Source organism: Cibotium barometz, chromosome 18, assembly GCF_041138505.1.
Source record: "Cibotium barometz isolate CiBa-2024 chromosome 18, ASM4113850v1, whole genome shotgun sequence".
Taxonomy (NCBI): Eukaryota; Viridiplantae; Streptophyta; class Polypodiopsida; order Cyatheales; family Cibotiaceae; genus Cibotium; species Cibotium barometz.
Window position 1 is genome coordinate 46,595,471 of NC_141063.1, and position 24,485 is coordinate 46,619,955.

At 50.1% G+C, this 24,485-nt stretch overlaps 1 protein-coding gene across 2 annotated transcripts in view; it reads right to left on the minus strand.

The window, feature by feature from the left end:
- Positions 1-514: 514 nt before the first annotated feature.
- The window catches only part of LOC147629405 (putative protein S-acyltransferase 7), a 35,733-nt gene continuing 11,762 nt past the window's right edge, over positions 515-24,485 (minus strand). For both annotated transcript variants that reach the window (XM_086812672.1, XM_086812671.1), the window contains 4 exons: positions 2,401-2,583; positions 1,899-2,198; positions 1,582-1,818; positions 515-1,379 (listed from right to left, as the gene is read on the minus strand). In XM_086812672.1, coding sequence (XP_086668798.1) covers positions 828-1,379; positions 1,582-1,818; positions 1,899-2,198; positions 2,401-2,583 — 1,272 coding nt within the window. In that variant the 3' untranslated portion in view covers positions 515-827. The remainder of the gene's footprint in view (positions 1,380-1,581; positions 1,819-1,898; positions 2,199-2,400; positions 2,584-24,485) is intronic.

Genomic DNA, 24,485 nt, shown 5'->3' on the forward strand with positions numbered 1-24,485 from the left:
TCTTCGAGCCGCAAGTGACTAGCAGGAAAATCCACGTGGATATTTTCCCCCAAAAAAACAATCAGCATTTTATTTAAATGCCCGTGTAAGGAAGCAACATCACTGACAAACAAGATCTCTCAACTCTGAAGCAGTAAATCAAAAAAGCAATTTGCGTTTTCTCGTCTTGATATAAACGATCGCCAGACGCAACAGCAGCACACTCCTCTCTACCTTCTTTAACTTATCACACTCGGTAAATCTGTTTAAGATGTATTTACCTGCAAGCTGTGTGCCAACGGTCCCAAACCTTGAGCCCTAAGGAACCTGCTCTGAACTAATTGCCAATGGTTCTGAGTATGCCCATTACTACCCTGGACTGAAAATAGATGATGGTTGCAAGCACTAGGGAACATTGTGTTTACTACATGTTTCCTGAGATCATGGCCTCCTTTTATGACCAAAACACCATAAAACCATTCCACGGAGTAAGAGGAACACAAGTTCCAATCAAACAAGGCAATAATGAAACTACTGCCCCTAATGTAAGATAAAATTTCACTGCCTGTACTCATAGGTTGCACAAAAAGTATCGAAATTGTAATGTGCATCTCTAAGTTGAGAGATGCACAAAGGCTTAACTGCCAGGCTCTGGTGAGTCAACACGCTTACATTCCAAAGAAAAAGTTTAAAAAAAAGAATGTTTTGCAGTCTTGACATGCCGCTCTTAACCAGATTAGGCATGGCAACCCAAGCCCGATATATAGACACAGGCACTCAATTACAGGTAAGAGCAGCTCACTTGCACTAACTGCAGATTCAATTTGCTCCAGCAAAACACCATTTGTTTATTTGTTTGTGGCTGGAATAGTAGCATGTGCAAGTTTTCGGCTACTTTGTCCTCCAATACCTGAAGAAAGAGCTAGAATTTCAGGTGAAACCTCCCAGTTTCCACTTTGGCGACCCCAGCTACTGCGTCTAGGATGAGCAACACCGCTTCTGATGTCCCCACATTCATAAGGAAGAGGCTTGCCAAGAGCTTCAGCAAAAGAATCCTCATAACCATGCTTCGTTTCCTTGTTATACCCTCCATTATTGTTGTTAAGCCCATGCGTGTCTTGAACCAACTCACCAACAGCCATGGGAGTCCAGGTAGATTTACCACCCAATTCAATGTCACCATAAGCCTTTCTATTACTGGGCCCAAGTATATCCATGTTTTCTCTTGGTTTGGTGTTGAAATTTCCAAACCCTGGGGCTTCTGGCTGGACTTTTTCACGAAAATTCACTTTAGATTGAGGGATGCCAGAGCAAAGAATCTCCTTGAAGTTGTGAATGATTCCTTGATCATAAGGATTCACCTTGTTGTCATAACGGTAGCGAAAGTTCTCGTAGGTTGTCTGGACAGAATTAAAAGTCAAAATTGCAAGCCTCTCTCTCTCTCTCTCTCTCTCTCTCTCTCTCTCTCTCTCTCACAGACACACACACACACACACGTGCACACGCGCACACAACTATGATAACAGCAGCATGGATGATTTAGAACGTGCACCTGCAAGCGCGGTGACACACATACACACAAAGGGGCAGATAAAGCATTACCTGATTTGTACTTATCAAATACAAGTGAAATACAGTGAGTCCGCCGACAAACCAAGTAGCTAGGAAAGAATATGCCATGAGAAATGCAGATGCCGGTGACCTTTGCAACGCCTTCCAAACAGTATGTGGGGGATCTTCATCCATCACCCTCTTTATCCGCAGTGCAGACATTGCAAAGATGAAGAAACATAACAGTGTCGCTGAGAGTACAAACATGAAAAAATACGGGTAATTGCGCTGCAACACAAAACATAGGCAATTGTTAGATAAAAATGTGTCAAAAACTTTCTATAAAATCAACAAAAGAAGTAACATACTCGTCCAATGCATTGTCCCACCCATGGACAATGATGATCAAAGCGCTCAACGCAATTGTTGCAAATCGAGCAGTGTGAACACCGGGGGGGTCTATACAGCATGCAGGTGTCACAATACTTAATCTTTACGACAACCCCGTTCACAATGACGTCCCTTGTCCGGGGTAGCCTTAACTTAGGAGTCTGGCCCCCACTCCACTCTGACGATGAGCTAACTTCCTCCTCCAGTTCTGGTGGATGATTATTGCGTGGGATTACACCAGGGTCTCTACCCGATGTCAGCAAGAGAAGAACTAAGACCTGATTTTTTTTAATGAAAATAAATAAAATCAGCTAAAATCTTTTGGATATATTTTCATCACACGTGAACTCAAACATTGACATTATTTCTTTTTAAAAAGAAGAGCACATGCACCCATGCATCTGCATAGACACGCTGCATGCAACGAAGTCCTTTATGGACCAAAAGTTGAAAATGCCGGGAGGGGATTAAGGTACTAACACCACATGTGTGAACCACAGCCACCACCATAATTGCGATACCAGCATGGTGTGGGAAATCCTTCATGAGATGCCTTCCCACAAACACACAGAAGACCACGATAGGAGCTAGAATGAGAATCAGAGTCACCAGCAAGGATCTAACATCAGGCCCAAAAATTAATCTTCCACCAAAGAAGAACCTCTGTAAAACCACAGCAACAAAGTGCAAGCATGTGAGAACTTAAAATACTTTTTAATCTTAAACACGCTTCCTTCCATTTGCAATTAATATTCCATTCATGAAAAGATAAAAAATTAGAAGCTTGCATCATCAAACAAAACTCATATACCCATAAATCTTATGTCCATTCATTCTACTATCACACATCAAGGGATATAGTGAGTTAAGCATGTCCTTTTAAAGCATTCCGTGCATATACCAGAGCGACCATGACTCCTAGGAATCACACTGGATAGAGCACTCCAGTCGCAATGCGCCAGAAGTCTTGAGGCCCTCCTCCATGAGTGAGAGATCTCCAAAGAGACAGGGATGCACCACCAGTCAGTGGGTATAGAGAGCATGTATGAGGTCATAGATGCAGTCCCGTGTCACGTGCATCACCCGTGTGAGTACAACGTGGATGTAGCTCCAAAACATCGACCACCTCGGGCCCTCGCGGGAAGATTTGGAAACCGAATTGGAATAATCCTGACAGCCAAAGATTGCCTTAAGTACCCATGGGTTAGGCACCTTCTCTACGGTGTAAATGTATTATGAGTGTTTTAACATGTACTTATGTGGACAAAATGAAACTCCTCGACCTGAAGGGAATGTTTTTTATAAATAGGCAGCTCAGAAGCAGATAGAGGCATAACAATGTTGTACCAGCTTCGAGCCAGGAAGATCCTGCCCACACACACACCCCCTGCGCGCCAAGCCCAGCCCCATCCCCGCGTACCCTCTCCGCCTGCCCTGCCCCCACCAGCTCCATTCTCACACAGCCCTTTGCTCGCATCGCCTTTCGCCCCTGCTCGCCCTTTGCCAAGCCGTTTGCCTTTTCCCACCATTCATCCTGCCATTCGCCCCACCATCTGCCCGCCCCGCCTTTTGGCTCACGCATTTCACCGCTGCCCCTCCTTGGAAAAAAAAACCACTCTTGTCTGCAAGCTGGTCGACAGCTGGCCAGCACGCGGGCAGCTCCGAGATCTCCTGCAGGCAACCCTCGTCGGAGACCAAGGACAGGTCACCAACATCCATTTCTTGGGCAACGGCTACATCAAGATAGTGTTCTGAGTCGGCAGCCCTGGCAGACAGCACCCTGTCACGGAGCTCAATACCGATGTGGGAGGCATAGGCTTTCTTTGCCAGACAGACCCTTTGGCCACGGTGTCACTAGTTTCCCAGTCACCATTTGCTTCCCTGGCTACTCTCCTCATGCAGACAGGCCTTTGGCCACGGTGTCACTAGTTTCCCAGTCACCGTTTGCTTCCCTGGCTCCCGGAGGAGTACATGGCACTCCTTCCAACAATTGGGAGCACCATGGGCCAGGAGCTTACGTCTCCCTGGTGGCCGGATTCCCCCCTCAATCTGGATTCGTGTAACTTCTCCAGAGAAGCTACCCCATCAGTTGGCAATCCCCCACCTCGACGGCTCATATTTCCTCAAAGGGCTGGAGTTCTCCAGGCTCCCGGGCCAATGCTTCATCTGTTGCCAGATGGGACACCTTGCCCGCGCTTGCCCCCGCCACAGAACTGTGACACCCAGGGCATTCGGTGCCCTGACAGTCACGGCTCCAGGTGCAGAGCCCCCGTTCCATCCTCACCGTCTACACCCCGCCTGACGATTGGGAGCACCATGGGCCAGGTACTTGAGCCCACCCCCGTCGACAGCCGACAGTCTCTCTCGAGCAGCTGGACTCCCCTCAATCCAGATCTGTGTAGCTTCTCCAAAGAGCCTACCCCTCCCTTTTCATGGGGCTCTGGGTGGAGCTATGCCTTCTTCCGGAGTCTTCTAGAGGAGACGGAAGGATACTCAAAGGATCAGGCATCCTTTCGGGTTTGCATCATCAACGTACAACTCCCGCCCCCACCCTGTCGCCCTAAGAGCGGTGTTTTTCTCGTTCCCGTTGGGCGTGGCTCCGGGGATGGTGTGGGATGATGAGCTGTGACCTGAAACCTCCAGCACCAGGCTGTTAGCACATATCATCTCCTATTGGTGGCTACGGGGGCCATTTCTATGCTCTCACATTCCCCATATTTTCCCCTATTTTATGGGCCTTTGATGCGGTTGCCCACCCTTTTTTATGGTATTTTACCTATTTCAGGTCATGTAGGAGATAGGAGGCAGTCGGCCAGCTCATATAGGAGTGTTACGTGCATATATACCAGCTCATATAGGAGTGTATATATATGCTGCCCTCTTCCTCACTTTTCATCAGTTCTTGATCATTGCTTCTTGATCACTTTGGTGAGCTGGTGAGCACCTTCAGCCCTCTGCCTATGGAGGCCACTCCTCGCCTACGGCACTAATCCTCAAGAAAAGAGTGGATACAACCAGCCCGTAGGCGAGGAGTGGACTCCATAGGCAGAGGGCTCAAGGTGTTCACCAGCATTTTGCTTTTTTCTCTCATCTCTCTCTTGGAGCTTCAGCGTTTTGACACTCGTCTACATCTTTCCGCTGCTCTCTGACATGGTATCAGAGCCCAGAGACGTCTAGACCTGGAATCGCTGATTGGTGCTGATTTTCTGCGTTTTCATGCAAACTTAGTGCTGTCCGCAGTGGTTCATACCTGTGTTTTCTTCTCCGGAGGGGCAGATCTGCATTTTCTGCGTTTTTTCTCCTCTCCACTCTCTTTCTATCCCGCCCACCCTCCCTACAAATGCAAAGAGCAGATCTTGGGCTGTTTTGGTGGCTGCATTTTTCAGAGGAGGTACATAATGGCACTCATCCAACCTTGGGCAGTTCAGATACCCACTCTTCCAACTTTTCCTTCAGATGCCAAGTTGGATGGCACAAATATGACATCTGGAAAGTCATGGTGGAAGCAGTCTTGGAGACTTATGATCTTCTGGAGTTCATCACTCCACCGGTCCTCCAGCCCAATCCGGAAACCACAGAGGATGAGGTTACGAGGGATGCCCTTACGCACGAAGCTGCTCTATGGGATCAGCTTACTGACCATGCTCGGTCATTCATACTTCTAAACTCTCGAGTCTCAACCCTCAGTCATCACTCACATCAAACGGGATACCCATGCACATGTTGCTTGGAAGAGACTCTCCGACATCTACAACCGGAAGACACCCACAAAAAGAGTTTTCCTAGAGCTTCAAATGTTGAAGCTTTCACCCATCCATGCGGGATGACATCAACAAACTGAAGTCATTGCGATCTGAGATTTTTGGGTGCAGGAAGGAGATTTCCACTGAGGATATGGCCATCCGGCTAATTTCTCAGTTCCCCCAAAAAATGAGAGCTTCTATTCTTCACTTCTTACCTCAGGACGAACGGAAACCATTACCTGGAATGAGCTGGTGCCTATGGTCCTTGACAAAGAGAGCAGATTCAAAGTTTCTTCTTCAAAGAAAGGTAACCAGGCTTTCATTGGACAAAGGAGGGAGCAACCTAACAAAAGCAAAGGTGGGGCACCTCCTTCTAAGGACTCTGAGGACTCCAAGGATGCAAAGCCGAAGGGGTCTTCAACTTCTAATTCTTCTAGCAACTAGAAGGTTTGTGATTATTGCTCCAAACAGGGGCACTTATGGCAACAATGCCGGAGTCACATGCGGGTTTTGGAAGGGAAGTCGAAGGACAAAGGAGTCAGCTCATCAGCCAAAGTTGTGGAGGTGTCAGCTTTCGTCACCCTAATTGATCTCGGGTCTGAGAACCCCTCTGAGACTCCCCCTCCAGTGGTTGAGCAGGCTTTGGACATCGATGCCACACAGCACATGACATATCACAAGGAGTGGCTTGATAAACTGCAACAACGCCACGACAGAGTTGCCATTGGAGGTAACTCTACTGTCCCCATTCTTGGCGAAGGAGCAATGCCCCTCATTCCGCATGGCAATGGAGGGAAGTACATCTCGCGAGTGCTATATGTGTCAGATTTAGGATTTCGTCTTCTTTCTATACATGAGATTTGCAAATTGGGCACTAAGGTGGAATTTATGAAGGACTCTATGATCATTCGGGACCCTCTCACTGACAAGATCCTTTGGCAAGGCATCGAGGACCATGGCCTCTACAAACTCACGGCTCTTTATTCTCACGTAAGTACTTGCACATGCGATCTTTGGCATGCTAGATTTGGACATCTTCATTTGGAGGCCTTGCAGAAGGCCTTTTGGGAGCAACTGGTGGATGGATTGCCAGATGTTTGCACACGTGAGGGTCCTTGTCACTCATCTCAAAGGGAAACAACATCGGGAGGCCTTTCCAAAGAAGGCTACACGACAAGCTACGGCACCTCTGGAGTTGGTTCATGCGGATTTGTTCAGCCCGATGCGCACTCTGTCTCTTGGTTTTGCCAGTTATGTTTGTCTTTTGGTTGATGATTTTAGGCGGTATACTTGGGCCTAGTTTCTCAAATCCAAAGAAACTTTCGACAGATTCCAAACATGGAGAACCTTGGTGGAGAAACAATCGGGACACTTTGTCTTGACATTACGAGCCAACAAAGGAGGCGAGTTTACTTCTCACCAATTTAACTAATAGTTTGCCAACACAAGTACTCCTTCAGAGAACAACATGGTGGAGAGGAAGAACGAAACGGTGATTCACATGGCTCGGACAATGTTGGAACATCGAAGTCCCCTCAAAAGCTTTGGGCAGAGGCCGTTGCTACTACTGTTTATATTCTTAATCGGTCCCCTACTACTGTTGTTCCACGACAAACCCCTTTCAAGCCTACCTCGGTAGAAAACCCACAGTTTCTCACTTTCAAGTTTTTGGGTCAGATGCATTTGTTCATGTACCTGATGGTGACATGGGAAAGTTGGACACTAAGTCCAAGCATCATATTTTGGTTGGTTACAACTCACAATCCAAAGGTTATCGGCTCTACAATCCTACAACCTCGAAGATCATCGTTAGCAAAGATACGGTGGTTGATGAGACTTCATCTTCCATTGCACAAGGGGCTTCTTCATCTCAAGGGCCGATTCGACTCAACCTCTCCTTGGTTCCTCGCTCGATCCTCCTATTCCTCTTAATCGACTTGACCTGGCACATCCTTGAGCACCTCAGACGGAGGAATCATCCAACATTGATCAGGAGGAGGAGATTTCGGTGGATACTCCATAGCAGGCTACATCTCAAGAGCAAGGTTCAACATCTAATGGGGATCTCGTATTTCCAATTGGTTGTACCAAACATTGTGGGACTCGGAAATAACACAGTTGCCTTAACCTCCAGCAGGGGTCCCCATCGATCGAAGCCGCTGCATACCACGACGTCATCTCAGAGAACCTATGCATCAATTATGCACTGATGTCACACATCCAAAAGAACTCAAAACCTACTCACATTGGGGAGACGCTTTCCTAACCGACTTGCAAGCAAGCCATGGAAGCAGAGCTCGACTCTATTGAGCGGAATCAGACTTGGGAGCTAGTTCCTAGACCGGCAAAGAAAAAGGTGATTGGTGTCAAGTGGATCATCCTCAATCTGATGGCCAGACTAAAAGGGTGAATCAGATTTTGGAGGATATGCTTCAAGCATGTCTCCAAAAGACGGAGTTCATGGGAAGATTATCTTCCTATGTTAGAATTTGCATATAATAGTACTAAGCATACGAGTACAGGTTTTAGTCCTTTTATGCTTATGTATGGTTTTCAACCTAAATCACTTGTTGCCGTGGGATTTTCAAGACTTCAGTATGATGCAGCACGTAATTTTCTCAAGATATGCAAGAAATGTTACAAGTTGCGAAGGAATCTATTAGAAGTGCTCAAGATAGAGAGAGATTTTATTCTAATAGACATCGTTACCCAGAGTTCTCTGAAGGAACGATGGTGTATTTGCGAGTTCCCAAAGATTCGGAGACCTTACGAACAGGTCGATCTCCGAAATTATCCCCTAGATACTGTGGACCATTTCATATTACGCGACGGATTGGCTCAGTCGCATATGAACTGGATTTGCCTTCTCATGTGAAAGTTCATCCCGTATTTCATGTTAGTAGACTTAAGGAAGTACTGGGTGGAACAGACCAGTTAGTTACTCCTCAAGAAATCATAGATGTCGAGGACATGACATTTTTTTTTTTCCGAGAAAAGATCCTTTCATTAGTTATATAAAAAACGCCCGTAGGGCTACAAAAGATCTCTCCTGCTCATAAGAGAAACAGAGCAGTGAATACAGCATGGCAGCCCGGGAGACTCTCCCTAGGTGCTGCAAAATACAAGCATCAGTACAAAGGACTGAGAGGCTAAATCATACAATAGGGGGTAGGAAGAGCCAAACAGGTGGCCTGTAGTGCCAACGGGGGGATCCCATGTGTAAGGTGTAGAAGGGGCCACAGCGCCAAGTGGTGTGAAAGGCCTGGCGCCGCAAGATCGCCTCATCCAAGTCTCCCCGGATGCGGTCGTACTGTCCTCGCAAGGTGTGGATCAACTCCTGCCAAATCCCCCGTACAGTCTCTGCTGGTGGCTCCAATCTCCCCTCAAAGGCCGTAAAGCACCGGGTCCTCCAGGTGAACCAGATGGTAGCTCCCATCGTAAATCCCTCTCCTGTGTCCAACTGGCGGACGAGAAATCCGGTGCCGGAACCAGGCGAGGCTGGCCCCTAATAAATTTGATGGCCTGACTACCCTGCTCCATCTCATAGCCCATAGCAGGCCCTGACGAAGTCGACCAAGCAGCGGCACCCCACGTAAACATACCCTCTAGAGAGAGGGGGGCCAGAATACGCAGCATCCGCAGCCAAATCTGCTGCGCCTGAGGGCAATCCCAAAGGCAATGTCTCTGTGTCTCCATAGGGTGGCCGCATCGGACGCAGGCCGCCAAAAGACCGCTGTAAACAAGCCAAGTGCCAACTGCTGAGCCCCTGTGGGCGACCAGCCACTGAAAAGTCGAGATCTTGCGGGCCTACCGACTAGCCCAAAGCCGAGCCCAAAAATCCTCCAGGAACTCCTGTGAGAGTCCCTGTAGCCGCCAATGCCCCGCTGCCGCTGGAGAGACCGTCCTCCTCGCCGTCAAAATATGCCGCCCCAGCCGAACAGTATACTGGAAAAAGGTAATCTCTCTGGCCTCAAGGGATGCATAAGGATCATGCCACTCGTACTCCCCGGGGTCCCACTGTAGCCGGGCCAAGGGGCGCGCTGCATATGCCCATATGCGCCAATCCGGGAGCACATCAACAGGGTCAGGGTCAATATGCCACTTCCGAGAAGCAGCGGCCACTACCCGAATCCTCTGAAAGGTGCACTCTGCAACCAAAGGCGACTCCACCTCCACTCTCTGGAGTCTGCCCTCATCCTGAATCTCATAGTAGAGGCAACTGCCATCCTCAGTGCAAGCTCTGACAGCAATCAGGATCTCCAACTGTGTAAAGGCTCCCATCCACCGTGGGGCCACTGGCTCGAGAGGCGTGAACCACTTCTCTATGAGTGCCTCCTGAATATCATCCCTCATAATCAACCCCCCTCTGAAGTGACTCAGCCTCTCCACCTGGATCTCCTCTGGGAGACTGCAGAAGGCCTGCCAATCTCCAAAACTACGAGCTGGGCCTGCCGCTAAAGGCCCCAAGGCTAGACGAGGCCGAGAACCCAGCATATGACCCTGCTCTGTGCGAACCGCTGGGCTCCAGATGAGCGGCTGTCTCGCCCGCTTCTCAACACAAGAAGGAGGTCGCTGAGAGAGCCCCGGTCTCAGCAGCTCCCAAGCTCTCAGGATACTCAAAGCAAATCTGTCCTCCCATCCTCTACTGAGGCCTGTCCTCCTCATCTCTATAAAGATCCAGCGAATCTCTGGTGCCCAAGTGCCCCCTGCTGGGGGCGCCCGAGCCTGCAGCCGTTGCAAGAGGAGCTCTTTCCAAGGCTCAGCACCTGGAAGCAACCCCCGAACGATAAGCTTCCCCAATAAGGCTCTACTCTGATCGACTGGATCTATAATGCCCAAACCTCCCTGAGCCAGCGGAAGTGTAATAACTGCCCATGCAACCTTTGCCCGAGCTGGCTGATCATCCCGCCCAGACCACAGAAAGTTCCTGATCAACCTCTGTACCTGGCTGATGCAAGAGCTCGAGAAGATCCAGCAAGACGTAATGTACCACATGGTCGCTAACAGCACCTGATTTGCCACCACCACCCTCCCAGCCAAGGATAGTCAAGCTGTACTCCAATACAAAAGCTTCTTCCGAATGCTCAGAAGAAGCGGGGCAATCTGCTGCTCAGGTGACAAATCTAGGCCAATTTGGCATCCCAAATACCGCACTGCTGTGCCTGGAGGAATCCATCTAAAACCGGGGTCCGGGCTCCATGCCGGAGTGGGAGCACTACTGATCCAAAAGGCCACTGTCTTGCGCCAATTGATCAATGCTCCCGAAGCTGCACTAAAAACCTGGAGCGACTGCTCTGCCCGAAGAAGATTGGCCTCTTGGCCATGCAAAAATAAGCCCGTGTCGTCTGCAAACTCAGCATCAAGCAAGTCCTCCCCCCGGACTGGGAGCTGAAGTCCTCTCAAACCAACCTCCTCTGCCGTCAAATACATGCTCATAGCCTCCGCAAAGAAGAGAAAAAGAAAAGGGGCGAGGGGACACCCCTCACGGACTGATCTGGTCAGCTCAAAACTCGGCCCCCGTCCTCCTGCAATCAACACCTGGCTGCGAGCTGTGGAATACAGAGCCGCCACCCCTCTGATCCATCCTGGCTCAAAGCCCAGGCGAAGAATAGTGCCCTCTAAGAAACCCCAATCAACTCTATCGTATGCCTTCTCAAAATCGAGAAGCATCACGACCAAGTCCTCGCCAAGAAATCTAGCTCGGGCCGTCGCCTCCCAGAAAGTAAAGATGTTGTCAAGGATACTGCGCTCCTTGACAAATCCTGTCTGAGTAGCATGAATCAACTCCCCCAGGAAGGGCTGGATCCTCAAACTCAAGGCCTTTGCTAAGACCTTGTAGACAGTATTGAGGTTCGTAATAGGCCTCCAATGTTGAATATCATCTGATACTCCCTCCCCCTTGGGGATAAGATAGATCAAGCCCTCTGAAAAGCTCTGCGGCATCACCCCAGTGTCCAAAACGTGCTGAAAGCCCCTGCGGAGGCCTGGCCCCAAAAGGTCCCAATAGCGCATAAAAAAGGCCGGCGTCAATCCGTCCTCCCTTGGGCAACTATGTTGCGACAGGACCCTCAAGGCCTCGGCAAGCTCAATCTTTGACAGAGGCGCACCTAGAACTGTACGCATACGGTCTGTGACCCTCCTCTGCACATGGGCCCACACAGTCTGTCTGCAAACATCTCGATCCTCAGTGGCTGGCTCCGCTGAAAGCAGGTCTCTATAGAATGCAGTGGCAATGGCTCTGATCTCCCCGAGCTCAGTAGCTATCGATCCATCCGGTCTACCAAGCTGGCGGACTCCTGCTCGCGCATGACGGGGTCCAGTGATCTCAAAAAACTCTCCAGTCACTCTATCACCAAGCTACGTCCACTGAGAGGCCTGACGACGATAGTAAAACTCATGTCTCTGCTCCTCTACCTCTCTAACCTCCTGGCGTGCCTGGCTCAGCTGGGACGCCACCCACTCACATGCAGGCTGCTGCTCCTGAAGGCGCTGTAGCGAAGCAAGGCTGCGTCTCAGCCGATGCTCCCGCTCGCGAATCTCTCCCAGCTGTGTCAAAGCTGCAGCGTGCAGAAAAGAGCTAAGATCGATGAGTCCCTGGGCACACTGGCCCGCTGCATCCTGGTCAGAGCACTGACTATCATGCCAGATCCTCTCAATGTCCCAGCGAGACTGGGATCTGTAAGTACCCTCTCTGGGATCCTCAACTGCAAGCTGGGCTCCCGTGTCCTCTCCTCCAATGTCAAGATAACTGGCACATGATCTGAAAATGAGGTGCCAGCAAGAATGCCGACGGAGCCCCCTCGCTCCCCTAACCAGTCGCCCACATAAAAGCGATCAATCCGTGATAGATTAGTCCCTCCCTGCCGGCGATCCGACCGAGAGAAACTAAGACTGTCCTGAGACCGGGAGAAAGCCCCATGCTGCCATGCATCAGTGATCCTCAGTGACATGCAAAACCGGTCCCAAGCTGCAAGCTCCGTGCCGTGCACTGTAACATGACTGCCTCCCATCCTATCTGCCGGGTCCTCAATCATGTTGAAGTCAAGCATGTTGAAGTCTCCCCCGACACACCAATGTGCGGCCTCTGGCAAGGCATCCGTAACTTGGGTCCAGAACTCTGCTCTAGCACTAGCATGATTGGGCGCATAGACGTTGAGCACGCCCAATAGCTCATCATGCATCCTCAGAATGAAATATTGTGCTCTACCAGGCACAATGATCCCTCGATCCACAATGGCCTGCCGCCATACATCTGCAATGACCATGCATACTCCTCCCTGTCCACCCAAAGGACCAAACCCTGCAGACCAAAAAGTGTCCCATCTACCAGGCATCACCAAACCATATCTCCGGATCCTACTCTCACCCAAGTGGTGCTCCTGCATCATCAAAATATCAATGCTGCCACCAAAAAGGCATCTCTGAAGCTCCTGCCTCAAGCAACCACGATAGCGTATAAAATGTGCTCCGCCAAGGCCCTGTACATTCCATGAGATGATCCTCATGGATGCCCTGCTGCGGTGGATGCTGTCTCAGCCGTACGGCGGGCCTTCGCAAGCAGCTTGGATGGAGAGTAGTCCCCATCCGAGCGGCTGCGAATCTGCCCACCCGGTGTACTGCAAGAATCCCGGATCAGGCGCCAGTGGCTGTGGCCCATGGCGACTGCCTCCCGCTCTGACAGAGCAACCTCGTGTATACACACATATCCAGGGTCGCGTGCTAAGTCTGCCACTATGCGAACGACCAAATGCCGAATCCTTGAGGTATCCACACTCCCGGGATCCAAGAAAAAATGAGCCAACTCCCAAAGTCGGCCTATCACATCTGTCACCTCCAGATCGCTCATGTGATGAGAAAACTCAACTGCCTGAGTCTTCAAAGTGCTGAGAGCGAGCTCTAGAGTCCACTCCCGGTCGCAAGGGCCACATAGAGGGAACGAGAAGGCCACCGCTGAGTCTAGTGCCTCCTCCCCACGGGCCGGAGGTATCACTACATGAACTCGGATGGGTGCTGGCTCATGGGGGCCCTCTGCTCCAAAAAGCCGTGTGAAGGCATAATCAAAAGCCTCCGAGCGCTGTCTAATGCCAAGGCGACTCAACCGACTGCGGATAGATGAAATCCGTGAAGCCCGAATCGGCATAGTAGGTCTCCTCTGTGATGCTCGAGCGAGGTCAATGCTCAGCGCCCTCTGGACTGCAGGTGAACGCCAGGGGACTGCCAGGGCCTCCCGGGAAGGTGAGGCGGGCGGAGGGGGAGGAGGGGGGGGCGAGGGGGCTGGAGAGGGAGCCGCTGCCGAAACCGGAGCGGAGACGGGAGGAGGCGATGGTGGAAGCGAGGCGGTGGGAGGGGACGGGGGTTGGGGGGGTGAAGGAGGGGGTGCTGGCATCTCCTGGTCCTTAGTCGTCGCCGCGGGGGTCTCCTCCTGGAGGGGAGAAAAGCTGTTCCTCACGGGAACCCAGTGAGGCTGAGACTGTGGCTGCTGCTCCAGCGGTCTCTGGGCGTGCTGCTGTGGCTGTCTCCCTCGGCGGCGCCCCTGTCCAGGCTGCCACTCCGAGGTCTCTGTGGCCTGAGCAAGTGTCCCGGAGGCAGCCTGCCGAGCCGAATCTGTGGGCGGGCCATCAGTAGCCTGCTGCTGTGGTGAGGGTCGGGGTCTCCTGCGAGGGCAGGCCTTGGCAAGATGGCCGACCTGCCTGCAAAGGAAGCACTGATTCGGGAGCCCTGAGAACTCCACTCTCTGATCTATCCATCCCTCCCCTATCCTAGGTAGTTGAATGACCTTAGGAAGGGAGGAGATGTCAGACACCAACACTCTGACCGAAGGTAGCCCAGCTGCTCTGGCCACCACTGAAGCTGCTGAGGGGCCAGTCTCTAGTACCGAGCCCACGAATGCTCCGAGTCTGGCTTTAGCGTCCTAACTCTGCTTCTTACCGGCTGCTGGGTCAAATCCATGCTGCCAAGGTCTGAAGAAAGCCCGAGCACCCTTGATGTCAAGGGGACTCATGGCAAGGACCTTGGCAACGCTCTGGGCGGCCTCGAACTCGATCTGGTAATGTCCACGGCCCAATAGCTGTATGTCCAGGATCTTGCCCACATCTGCAAGAAGGCGGGCCTGAAGAAGATCCCTGATCTCCCCTCTGCTGGGGCGAGTGCCGACTATACAGCAGATGGCGGAATGAGCCTGGAGGCGTTCCACCTCTGCGGTGAGGCTCGCTTCCTCTTCTGGCGAGAGAGAAAGCCTGATGGGGGTGTCCTCAGGGGCGGGCGAGGGGGCTGCGGATGAGTCCCTCTGAGGCGGGGCGGGAGGAGCCTCCATCAGAGTCTGAAGCTGCGGCGAAGGCGGGATCCTGCTAGAACCGAGTTGCACACAGAGAGGCGGAAGACGGAGCAAAAAGGAAAACAAAACCCCCTGGGGACGGAAGCAAGAAAAAGGAGAGGGGGGGGGGGGGGAGAAGGCGAAGGAGAAACCCTAGGGGGGGGAGGGCGGGAGCTGCGCGCAAGAGGTAGGGGAGGAAAGCGAGCTAGCGGAGGGGGGGGACGGGGCGCTGCAGAGGGGAGGAGGGCGCGAAGAAAAGGGGGGGCGCGAAGGTGAGGAAGGGCGGCGAGCAGAGCAGGGCGGCGGCAGCGAAGGCAGGTGGGAGGGGGCGCAGCAACGAATGCAGGCGGGGGGGGGGGGGGGCTAATGGATAGGCGGCGGGCAATGCAGGGCGCAGCAGCAAAGGCAAGCGGGGGGACAAGGGGAGGCGCGAGGAGCGAGGGGAGGCGAGGGGGCGAACAGGCAGGGAAGGCGACGGGCGCAGCTGTGCAGGCAACGCGAGCAGGGAGGGGGGGCGAGAGCTTCAGCGAGCACGATGGTTAATCAACATGCCAATTTCGAGGACATGACATTTGTTCCACACGAACTAGAAAAGATCCTTGGATTTCGTGAAAGACGATTGCGTAATACACTTCTCACGGAATACAAGATCAAGTGGAAGGATCATGTTGAGGACGACGCTACATGGGAGACATTGACATGGGAGACATTGACTATCCTTCATAGAGATTACCATGGGTTTTTAGTGAGCTCAGGAATGAGCTCTTAGAGGAAGGGGAGTATGTCATGTGCACAGTGTGTATCTACCATGTGCTACATACACGCACACAAGACTAGCTTCGAGGCTTGGGGAAGCTTGGAGCTAGGCAAGCTGACTGGCTAGCTCGGCTAGGGATAGACTAACGGACGGGCACCCAAGTATGGACGGACGGGTGCCCAAGTGTCGACGTCCGATGATCGGCCAAGAGCCTATAAAAGAGTGGCCAAGGTTAGTCAATAGTTCATAGAATCTCGAGTGTCTTTGTGAGAGCTCTATGGTTAGGAGCCTGGATCTAGTGCAGACGTGCACCTGCTTTATGCAGCCAAGGCCGGCAACAATCTCGAGGCCCGCGAGGGTAGCTTCGTGGCGGTATGGGACGTCACGAGAGAGATTGGTCGGTACGTCCAGCTAGTTAGCTCAGCTCGTGGCTCGGTGGGGACAACAAAGACTTGTGGGTTTTGCCCACGGCTATCAAGGTTGGGAAGTGAGTCAGGCCTGCCCCCCCTTCACGTTGCTTGGCTTTGTTTTGCAGGTTCCAAGTCTTGTACCAGGAGCGTTCTACGAGGTGATCCGGTGGGGATTTGACAGATACCATGTTGGAGTATGCACAGTAGGAAGTGTAGACAAAACAAGAGAGAGGAGCAAAGGAGATAGAAAGCTTGTAGTGTCACATGCATCCCGCACTTGGATGCCAGGTAGACATTTCTGTACAGAAGGTGCAGGACCAGGGATGGTGAACTAGTCCCATGTGAGCCCAGTCCGGGACGAGTCAGCCAGGGATCCATCTCAGTCGTCCGAGGTCAGGTGTGCATTGTCCTGCACATGAGTCCAAGGTCAGGTGTGCACTGTCCTGCACATGAAACAGTGCCAGTCCGCGCTGTGAGTCTCCCTCTAGAATGATGACAGTGGTTCTGTGTATCTGGTATGGTACCGGATGCCAGATCACTGAGTAGATAGTGGTTAGGACAAGGGGCCAGCCCATAGGGCTACTCGGGGCCTGAGTGGGGGCATGGGAATGGTGTAGAACCACCCCCATGAGGGCCAGGAAGGCCCAAGCTGAACCCACCAACCATGGAGGGGCTGTAGGACAGCCCTAGGGCAAAGATAAGGCTATTTCCAGGAGTTTACAGCCTTTATATGGCTGTAGGGCATGTATGGGGCAGCCCATACAGGCTGCCCAGCCCTGGGATTGTGGACAAAAGATGTGCCCAGCCCTTCAAAAGCAGGCGCCTGATGTCCAGCCAGCCAGGAAGAGATGCGCAAACTTTAAGGGATTTTTCCAGCATTTTTGGGGATTTAATTCAGCATTTATTGCTGAATTTTCACCAGTCGTGGGACATTGGTGCTGGCTGCCTGTTTATCAGCTGGCCGACTGCTCATGATGGGAAGTATAAATAGTGGAAGCCATAATCCCAATCATTCATCTCTTTTTTCACCAAGTGCTCAAGCAAACCAAGGGGCCAAGACAGCCAAGGGCTTGCTAACGCAAAGGGGTGAAGGATTCAGGTCAAGGGCAGGGTATTCCCACCCAAGAAAAGGTCCCAGATTGCTGTATTTTCTTTCAGTTTTCTCATCATTCTAATAAAGCAAATACACCATCCGTGGTGGGGGCCCTACAGAGGGTAATTGGGACCCAATACTGTGTCCTCTCCATCTCTCCCTCTCTCTCTCTATTTTCTGCACTTCTCCTTTCAAGTTTGTGCGTTAATTTCCGTCGCGAAAAGAGTGCTGAATTCTGAGTTTTGAAGTTACCGATCTTTCTCCGAAGCTTCCCCATATTACAGTGGTATCAGAGCCTACTTCAAGTACAAAGATTCAGCAAAGAAAACCAGAAAATTTTTCTCGCTCGTGTGGTTGGTTTTTAGACGCCGGTGGACTACCCCTTTCGGAGTGACTCCTGTCCCTCGAAGGACGGTTGGTTTTTAGCCTCCGGAAGCCTCCAAAAGTCTCCCACACAGATAGTGGATGGTCAGATTGCATTCCGGAAAGGAGTTGCATTTTCCTGCTATGGCGAGCTTCGGCGATGAGAGAGACCCAGAGCCATGGGACCAGAGTGCACCAGGCAGCCCAGCTAGGGCACCAGGCTTGAGTGTCACAGACATCACTCGCAGAACAGACCGCCAAGTTGGATGAGCAGAAGGCGCGGATCTTGGCTCTGGAGGAGCATACCCGCTCTCCAGCGTCGCGTTTTCCATCTCCGCCTCCCTCTCCTTCCGTATCCCAGATACCAGATCCTCGTCACAAGGACCCTCTCGTGGGGTCACAGCTACAACCAAGCTCCTTGCTTGAGTTGCAGATGCGTGCATTGGAGATCCGACAACGAGAAGACGACGCCATGCGATGCGTGGAACACGAACGTTACCTCAGAGCTTTGGACGCCAGATTGACACCGGCGGCGCCCTCGAATCATTTTCCCGAGAAAATGATTTTCAGTAAGTATAATGGTAAACTCGATCCCACAACTCTTTATTCATGGTTACATCAATTTGAAGCTTACTTTGCCGCAGTGAGGAAAACAGATACTGACAGAGTGATCTTAGCCAGTTGGTACTTGGAAGGTGAGGCCATTCCTTGGTGGACTCAGTGGGCTCATGCCCACACCAGAGCAGGTATGGCAGCTTATGTGTGGGATGAGTTCGTCCGCGACCTTAAGCAGCGATTTCTACCGCCCACTACCTTGAGCGACTCGAAGACGAGTTCAGGGGTGCACGTCAGAACGCGCAACCAGTCCTTCAATTTGCCAATAAAATTTCAACCTTATGTCTGCAATTAGGCTTATTTGATACGGACAAGAAAGGGCAGTTTTTGTATGGCCTCGACACGCAAATCCAATGGGAGGTGCGTATGTTTAGGCCAGCCACCTTTGAGGGCGCACTCTCACTTGCGCAGAGTGCAAAAATGAAACACAATGATGGCAAGCCCAAGACTTCCCGGTCGGCTTCTCCCAGGGCTAACACCTCGGGGGGCAAAAGCCAGAACCAGACGGGGTCTTCCCCAGGACAGAGCCCGGGAGCCTCTGGCTCCAAGAACTCGAACAATGCGCCTAAGCTTACTCCAGACCAGAAAGCAGAGGCAGGCAGGACAGGTGGCATGTTGAGTGCTGAGGAGCTTTCTCAGTACAAGAAGGAGGATAGATGTTTCTTTTGTCATACAAAAGGACATACTTCTCGGGATTGTCCGAAGAAGCCTCCAAAGGCTGCCGCCGCCTCCACAGCTTCCGTGGTGAGCTCAGCTCCCACACAGACCCCAGCGGCTAACCCTAGTTCTTCAAACCCCGGTGCTTCAGTTGGAGCAATTATTAGCCGGGAGCTCGAAGATAAGCAGAAGGGCGCCCATGACCAGGAGTATGAGCGCAACGAATTGCTCAAGTCCTTTGGCTACATAGGTGGCCAGAGAGTCGTTGTCTTGTTTGACAGGGGCAGCACGGAGGATGTGGTCACGGAACAGGCCGCTAGGCGTCCCCGTTTCGAGCTGACTCTGGTGGACAAACAGGTTGAGGGTTTTAGGCACAGGTATGACAACGAGCGTCAAGTAGCTCTAGGTGCTAAGGTGTGCATTGTCCTGCACATGAGTCCAAGGTCAGGTGTGCACTGTCCTGCACATGAAACAGTGCCAGTCCGCGCTGTGAGTCTCCCTCTAGAATGATGACAGTGGTTCTGTGTATCTGGTATGGTACCGGATGCCAGATCACTGAGTAGATAGTGGTTAGGACAAGGCTACCCCGGGTCTGAGTGGGGGCATGGGACCACCCCCATGAGGGCCAGGAAGGCCCAAGCTGAACCCACCAGCCATGGAGGGGCTGTAGGACAGCCCTAGGGCAAAGATAAGGCTATTTCCAGGAGTTTACAGCCTTTATATGGCTGTAGGGCATGTATGGGGCAGCCCATACAGGCTGCCCAGCCCTGGGATTGTGGACAAAAGATGTGCCCAGCCCTTCAAAAGCAGGCGCCTGATGTCCAGCCAGCCAGGAAGAGATGCGCAAACTTTAAGGGATTTTTCCAGCATTTTTTGGGATTTAATTCAGCATTTATTGCTGAATTTTCACCAGTCGTGGGACATTGGTGCTGGCTGCCTGTTTATCAGCTGGCCGACTGCTCATGATGGGAAGTATAAATAGTGGAAGCCATAATCCCAATCATTCATCTCTTTTTTCACCAAGTGCTCAAGCAAACCAAGGGGCCAAGACAGCCAAGGGCTTGCTAACGCAAAGGGGTGAAGGATTCAGGTCAAGGGCAGGGTATTCCCACCCAAGAAAAGGTCCCAGATTGCTGTATTTTCTTTCAGTTTTCTCATCATTCTAATAAAGCAAATACACCATCCGTGGTGGGGGCCCTACAGAGGGTAATTGGGACCCAATACTGTGTCCTCTCCATCTCTCCCTCTCTCTCTCTATTTTCTGCACTTCTCCTTTCAAGTTTGTGCGTTAATTTCCGTCGCGAAAAGAGTGCTGAATTCTGAGTTTTGAAGTTACCGATCTTTCTCCGAAGCTTCCGCATATTACATGTAGACAAGATCACCTTTTATAACAGCATGAAGCTTTACAATGGCAATAGCCAGCAAGGAATGTGTTACACTATGTCAAATCCCCACGGATCTCCTCGTGATCGATCTTGGTTCGAAACTCGAATCCTGTAAACAAACGAACAAACAAACAAGCAAGGGGGTGCAGCCCTGACTCACCTCCCAACCATGACAGCCGTGGGCGAGCCCACAATCTTGGTTGTCCCCATCGAGCCACAAGCTGAGCTAACTAGGATGACGTACCGACCAATCTCCTCCTCGCGACGTCCCATACCGCCACGAAGCTGCCCTCGCTGGCCTCGAGACTGCTGCCGGCCTCGGCTGCGCAAAGCAGGTGCACGTCTGCACTAGATCCAGACTGCAAGACCATAGAGCTCTCACAAACTCGCGAGACTCTATATATCCCAATAACTAACCTTGGCCACCCTTTTATAGGCTCTTGGCCGGTCATCGGGCGTCCACACTTGGGCGCTCGCCCGTCTATACTTGGGTGCCCGCCCGTTAGTTTATCCCTAACTCAGCTCGTCAATCAGCCTGCCTAGTTCCAAGCTTCCCCAAGCCTCGAAACTAGTCTTGCGTGTGTGTAGCACACGGTAGATACACACTGTGCACATGACATACTCCCCTTCCTCTAAGAGCTCACTCCTGAGCTCACTAAAAAGCCAAGGTAATCTCTCTGAAGAGTAGTCAATGTCTCCCATGTAGCGTCCTGCTCAACACGATCCTTCCACTTGATCTTGTATTCCGTGATAAGCGTATTACGCAATCTTCGTTCACGAAATCCAAGAATCTTTTCAGGTTCGTGCGGAACAAATGTCATGTCCTCGACATCTATAATTTCTTGAGGAGTAACTAACTGATCTGCTCCACCCAGTACTTCCTTAAGTCTACTGACATGAAATACAAGATAAACTTTCACATGAGAAGGCAAATCCAAATCATATGCAACTGAACCAATCCATCGTGTAACACGAAATGGTCCACAGTATCTAGGGGATAATTTCAGAGATCTACCTGTCCGTAAAGTCTCGGAATCTTTCGAAACTCGCAAATACACTGTTGTTCCTTCAGAGAACTCTCTAGGTGAACGATGTCTATTAGAATAAAACCTGTCTCGGTCTTGAGCACTTCTAATAGATTCCTTCACAACTTGTAACATTTCCTGCATATCTTGCAGAAAATTACGTGCTGCATCATGCTCAAGTCCTGAGAATCCTACTGTAACAGGTGATCTAGGTTGAAAACCATACATAAGCATGAAAGGACTAAAACCTATACTCGTATGCTTAGTACTGTTATATGCAAATTCTAACATAGAAAGATAATCCTCCCATGAACTCTGTCTTTTGGATACATATGCCCGAAGCATATCCTCCAAAATCTGATTCACTCTTTCAATCTGGCCATCACATTGAGGATGATCTGAGGAACTCAAATTCAAAGTTGTTTCCAACTTCTCAAAAACAAGTTTCCAAAAATCACTCGTAAACTTAGAGTCCCTATCACTGACTATGTCCTGCGGTAACCCGTACAGTCTAAACAATTGCTCAATAAACTGCCGTGCTAATTGCGTAGCTGTAATAGTCTTTCGGGTTGGTAAAAATCTAGCCATTTTTGTCAAGCGATCTACCACAACCCAAATAGAATCGTGGCCTTGATGTGTTCTTGGCAATCCGGTAATAAAATCCATGGAAATACTTTCCCATTTATTAACTCGGATTTGCAAAGGATGCAACAACCCAGCCTGTCTAAAGCGTTCAGCTTTATTTGCCTGACAAATTTGACACTTGAGAACATAATCTTCTACATACCCTTTCAGCTTCGGTCAATAAAAAGTGTGTTTCACTAACGATAGTGTCCTGTGTACCCCAAGGTGTCCAACAGAAGGGATGTCGTGACACTCCTTAAGAATCTTGGACCTAATGTCCGGGATCTGTGGTACACAAATTTTGTCATTACGGAATAGCAAACCATTCCGAATCATCCCCACTGGCCTCCTGCAACCTGAATAGTAGACTGCTCAGTCATCGAGTCTTGGTCAATCAATGAGCTCCTGTCCTGGATCTTCTGCCAAAATGGACCAAAGTAACTATCAGTCTTGCAAAGCCCTCTCAATGACTGAAATAAGTCAGCAGAAATCTCGATGAACGACAAAGTATTCACCTCTCTAATCCGACTAAGCGCATCTACAATACTATTCATGGACCCTTTCCGATAACGGATCTCAAAATCAAAATCTTGCATTAACTCCACCCAACGAGCTTTCCTGCCTCTCAAATCATCCACATCACACACATACTTGATTGACTGATGATCAGTCCATACCACAAACTTGGAGCCATATAAATAATGTCTCCAAATCTTGAGAGCATGAATCACAGCATAAAGCTCCTTCTCAAGGGTTGGCCAACGAGATTGAGTGTCGTCTAGCTTTTTACTTTCAAAAGCAACCAGTCTACCATCTTGAAATAAAGCAGCCCCGATAGCATAGTCAATGGCATCAGTTTCAAGAACATAAGGCCGACTAGGATCAGGCAATGCTAAGATAGGTGCTTCCTTGACTTTATCTTTCAAAAGTCTGAAGGCCATAAGGCCATATCCAAATCGTTATTCCAAGTGATAGGCTGATTTGACTTACGTCCACAACCTTTCAATAAGTCGGTCATCGGTAGTGTGAGCTGAGAGTACTCCCGTACAGATTTCCGAAGAAAAACAACAAAACCGAGAAAAGAACGAAGATGTTTCACTGTTCGTGGTATAGGCCAGTCTAGAACCTTCTGAACTCGGTCATAGTCAATGCTCAATCCATCTCAAGTGATCTTGTGTCCCAAGTAAATGATGTCGATCATAAAGAACTCACATTTACTCAACTTAGCATATAGTCGATTCTGTCTTAAAATAGATAAGACAATCGTGAGGTGTCTGACATGATCCTCAAGAGTACGACTATAAATCAAAATATCATCCAAGAACACCACCACAAATTTTCCTAAATGTTCACGAAAAAGATCGTTCATCATTTGCTGGAAAGTGGCCGGAGCATTGGTTAACCCAAAAGATAATACGAGAAACTGGTAATGGCCATACCTAGTCCGAAAGGCGGTTCTTTCGACATGCCTTTCATGAATACGTATCTGGTGATAGCCAGTACGTAAATCTATCTTCGTGAAATATTTCGCTCCTGCTAACCGGTCAATCAGGTCATCTGATCTAGGGAGAGGATAACGGTTCTTAATTTTCAGCTTGTTCAATCTCTTGTAATCTATACACATTCTCCAAGTATTGTCCTTCTTTCTCCTACGCAACACAGATGCACCCCAAGGTGATTTACTTGGACGGATCTGGCCCATCCTCAAATAATCTTCGAGTTGTTTAGCCAACTCATCTTCCTCAGCTTGGCTCATTCTATAAGGTGGAATACTGACAGGATGAGCACCAGGGATCAAGTCAATACGTTGATCTACTGCCCGTTCAGGTGGTAAATCCGATGGCAGTTGAAGGGATGAGAAAAGAAGAAAGTGGAATCAATACACAATGGAAAGCGGTATACAAAGAAGAATTCATTATATTTCCAAAATCAATTGTATTTACAAGAGGTCCCTGAGAGGGATGAATACAATCACCTAAAATACTATACTTGGTGTCCCTATGCTGAAAAGAAAAAATATGACTAGACCAATCTATCTGGACGTCAAGAGTCTTAAACCACTCAATCCCTAATAACAAGTCTACATTTTCCAGATGCATAACATAGCATTCCAGAGTATCTTTGTAGTCCTGAATCTGGATTAGAAGCATCTCCACCTTGCGATCCCAAACTTGCCTTCCCGCAGGTAGACGTACCTCATAGGTATGGTCGCTGAGTGTCGTATCAAGACTCAATTTCTGCACAAGTTTGTAGGTAACAAAATTATGCGAACTGCCAGGGTCTAAAAGAATGTGAATCTTATGGCCATTCACTTCTCCATACACTCGGAGAAGATCATGCAAGCCAAATACCTTAGAATTGAACAGACAATCAAAACAAGTACTAAGGCGAGAAAGTACAGTAATTGACGTACCTGTCAAAGACAACTGGTTAGCTGCCTTTGACTTGGGTCCTGCGTTTGTCTTGGTACCCTTTTGCTTCGGGCACTCGTTACGCATGTGTCCTTTTTCTTCGCAGATAAAACAACGTCCTTCCTTCTTGAGCTTTAAAGCCCTAAGGAGTCGTTTCTTCTTCGCTGGT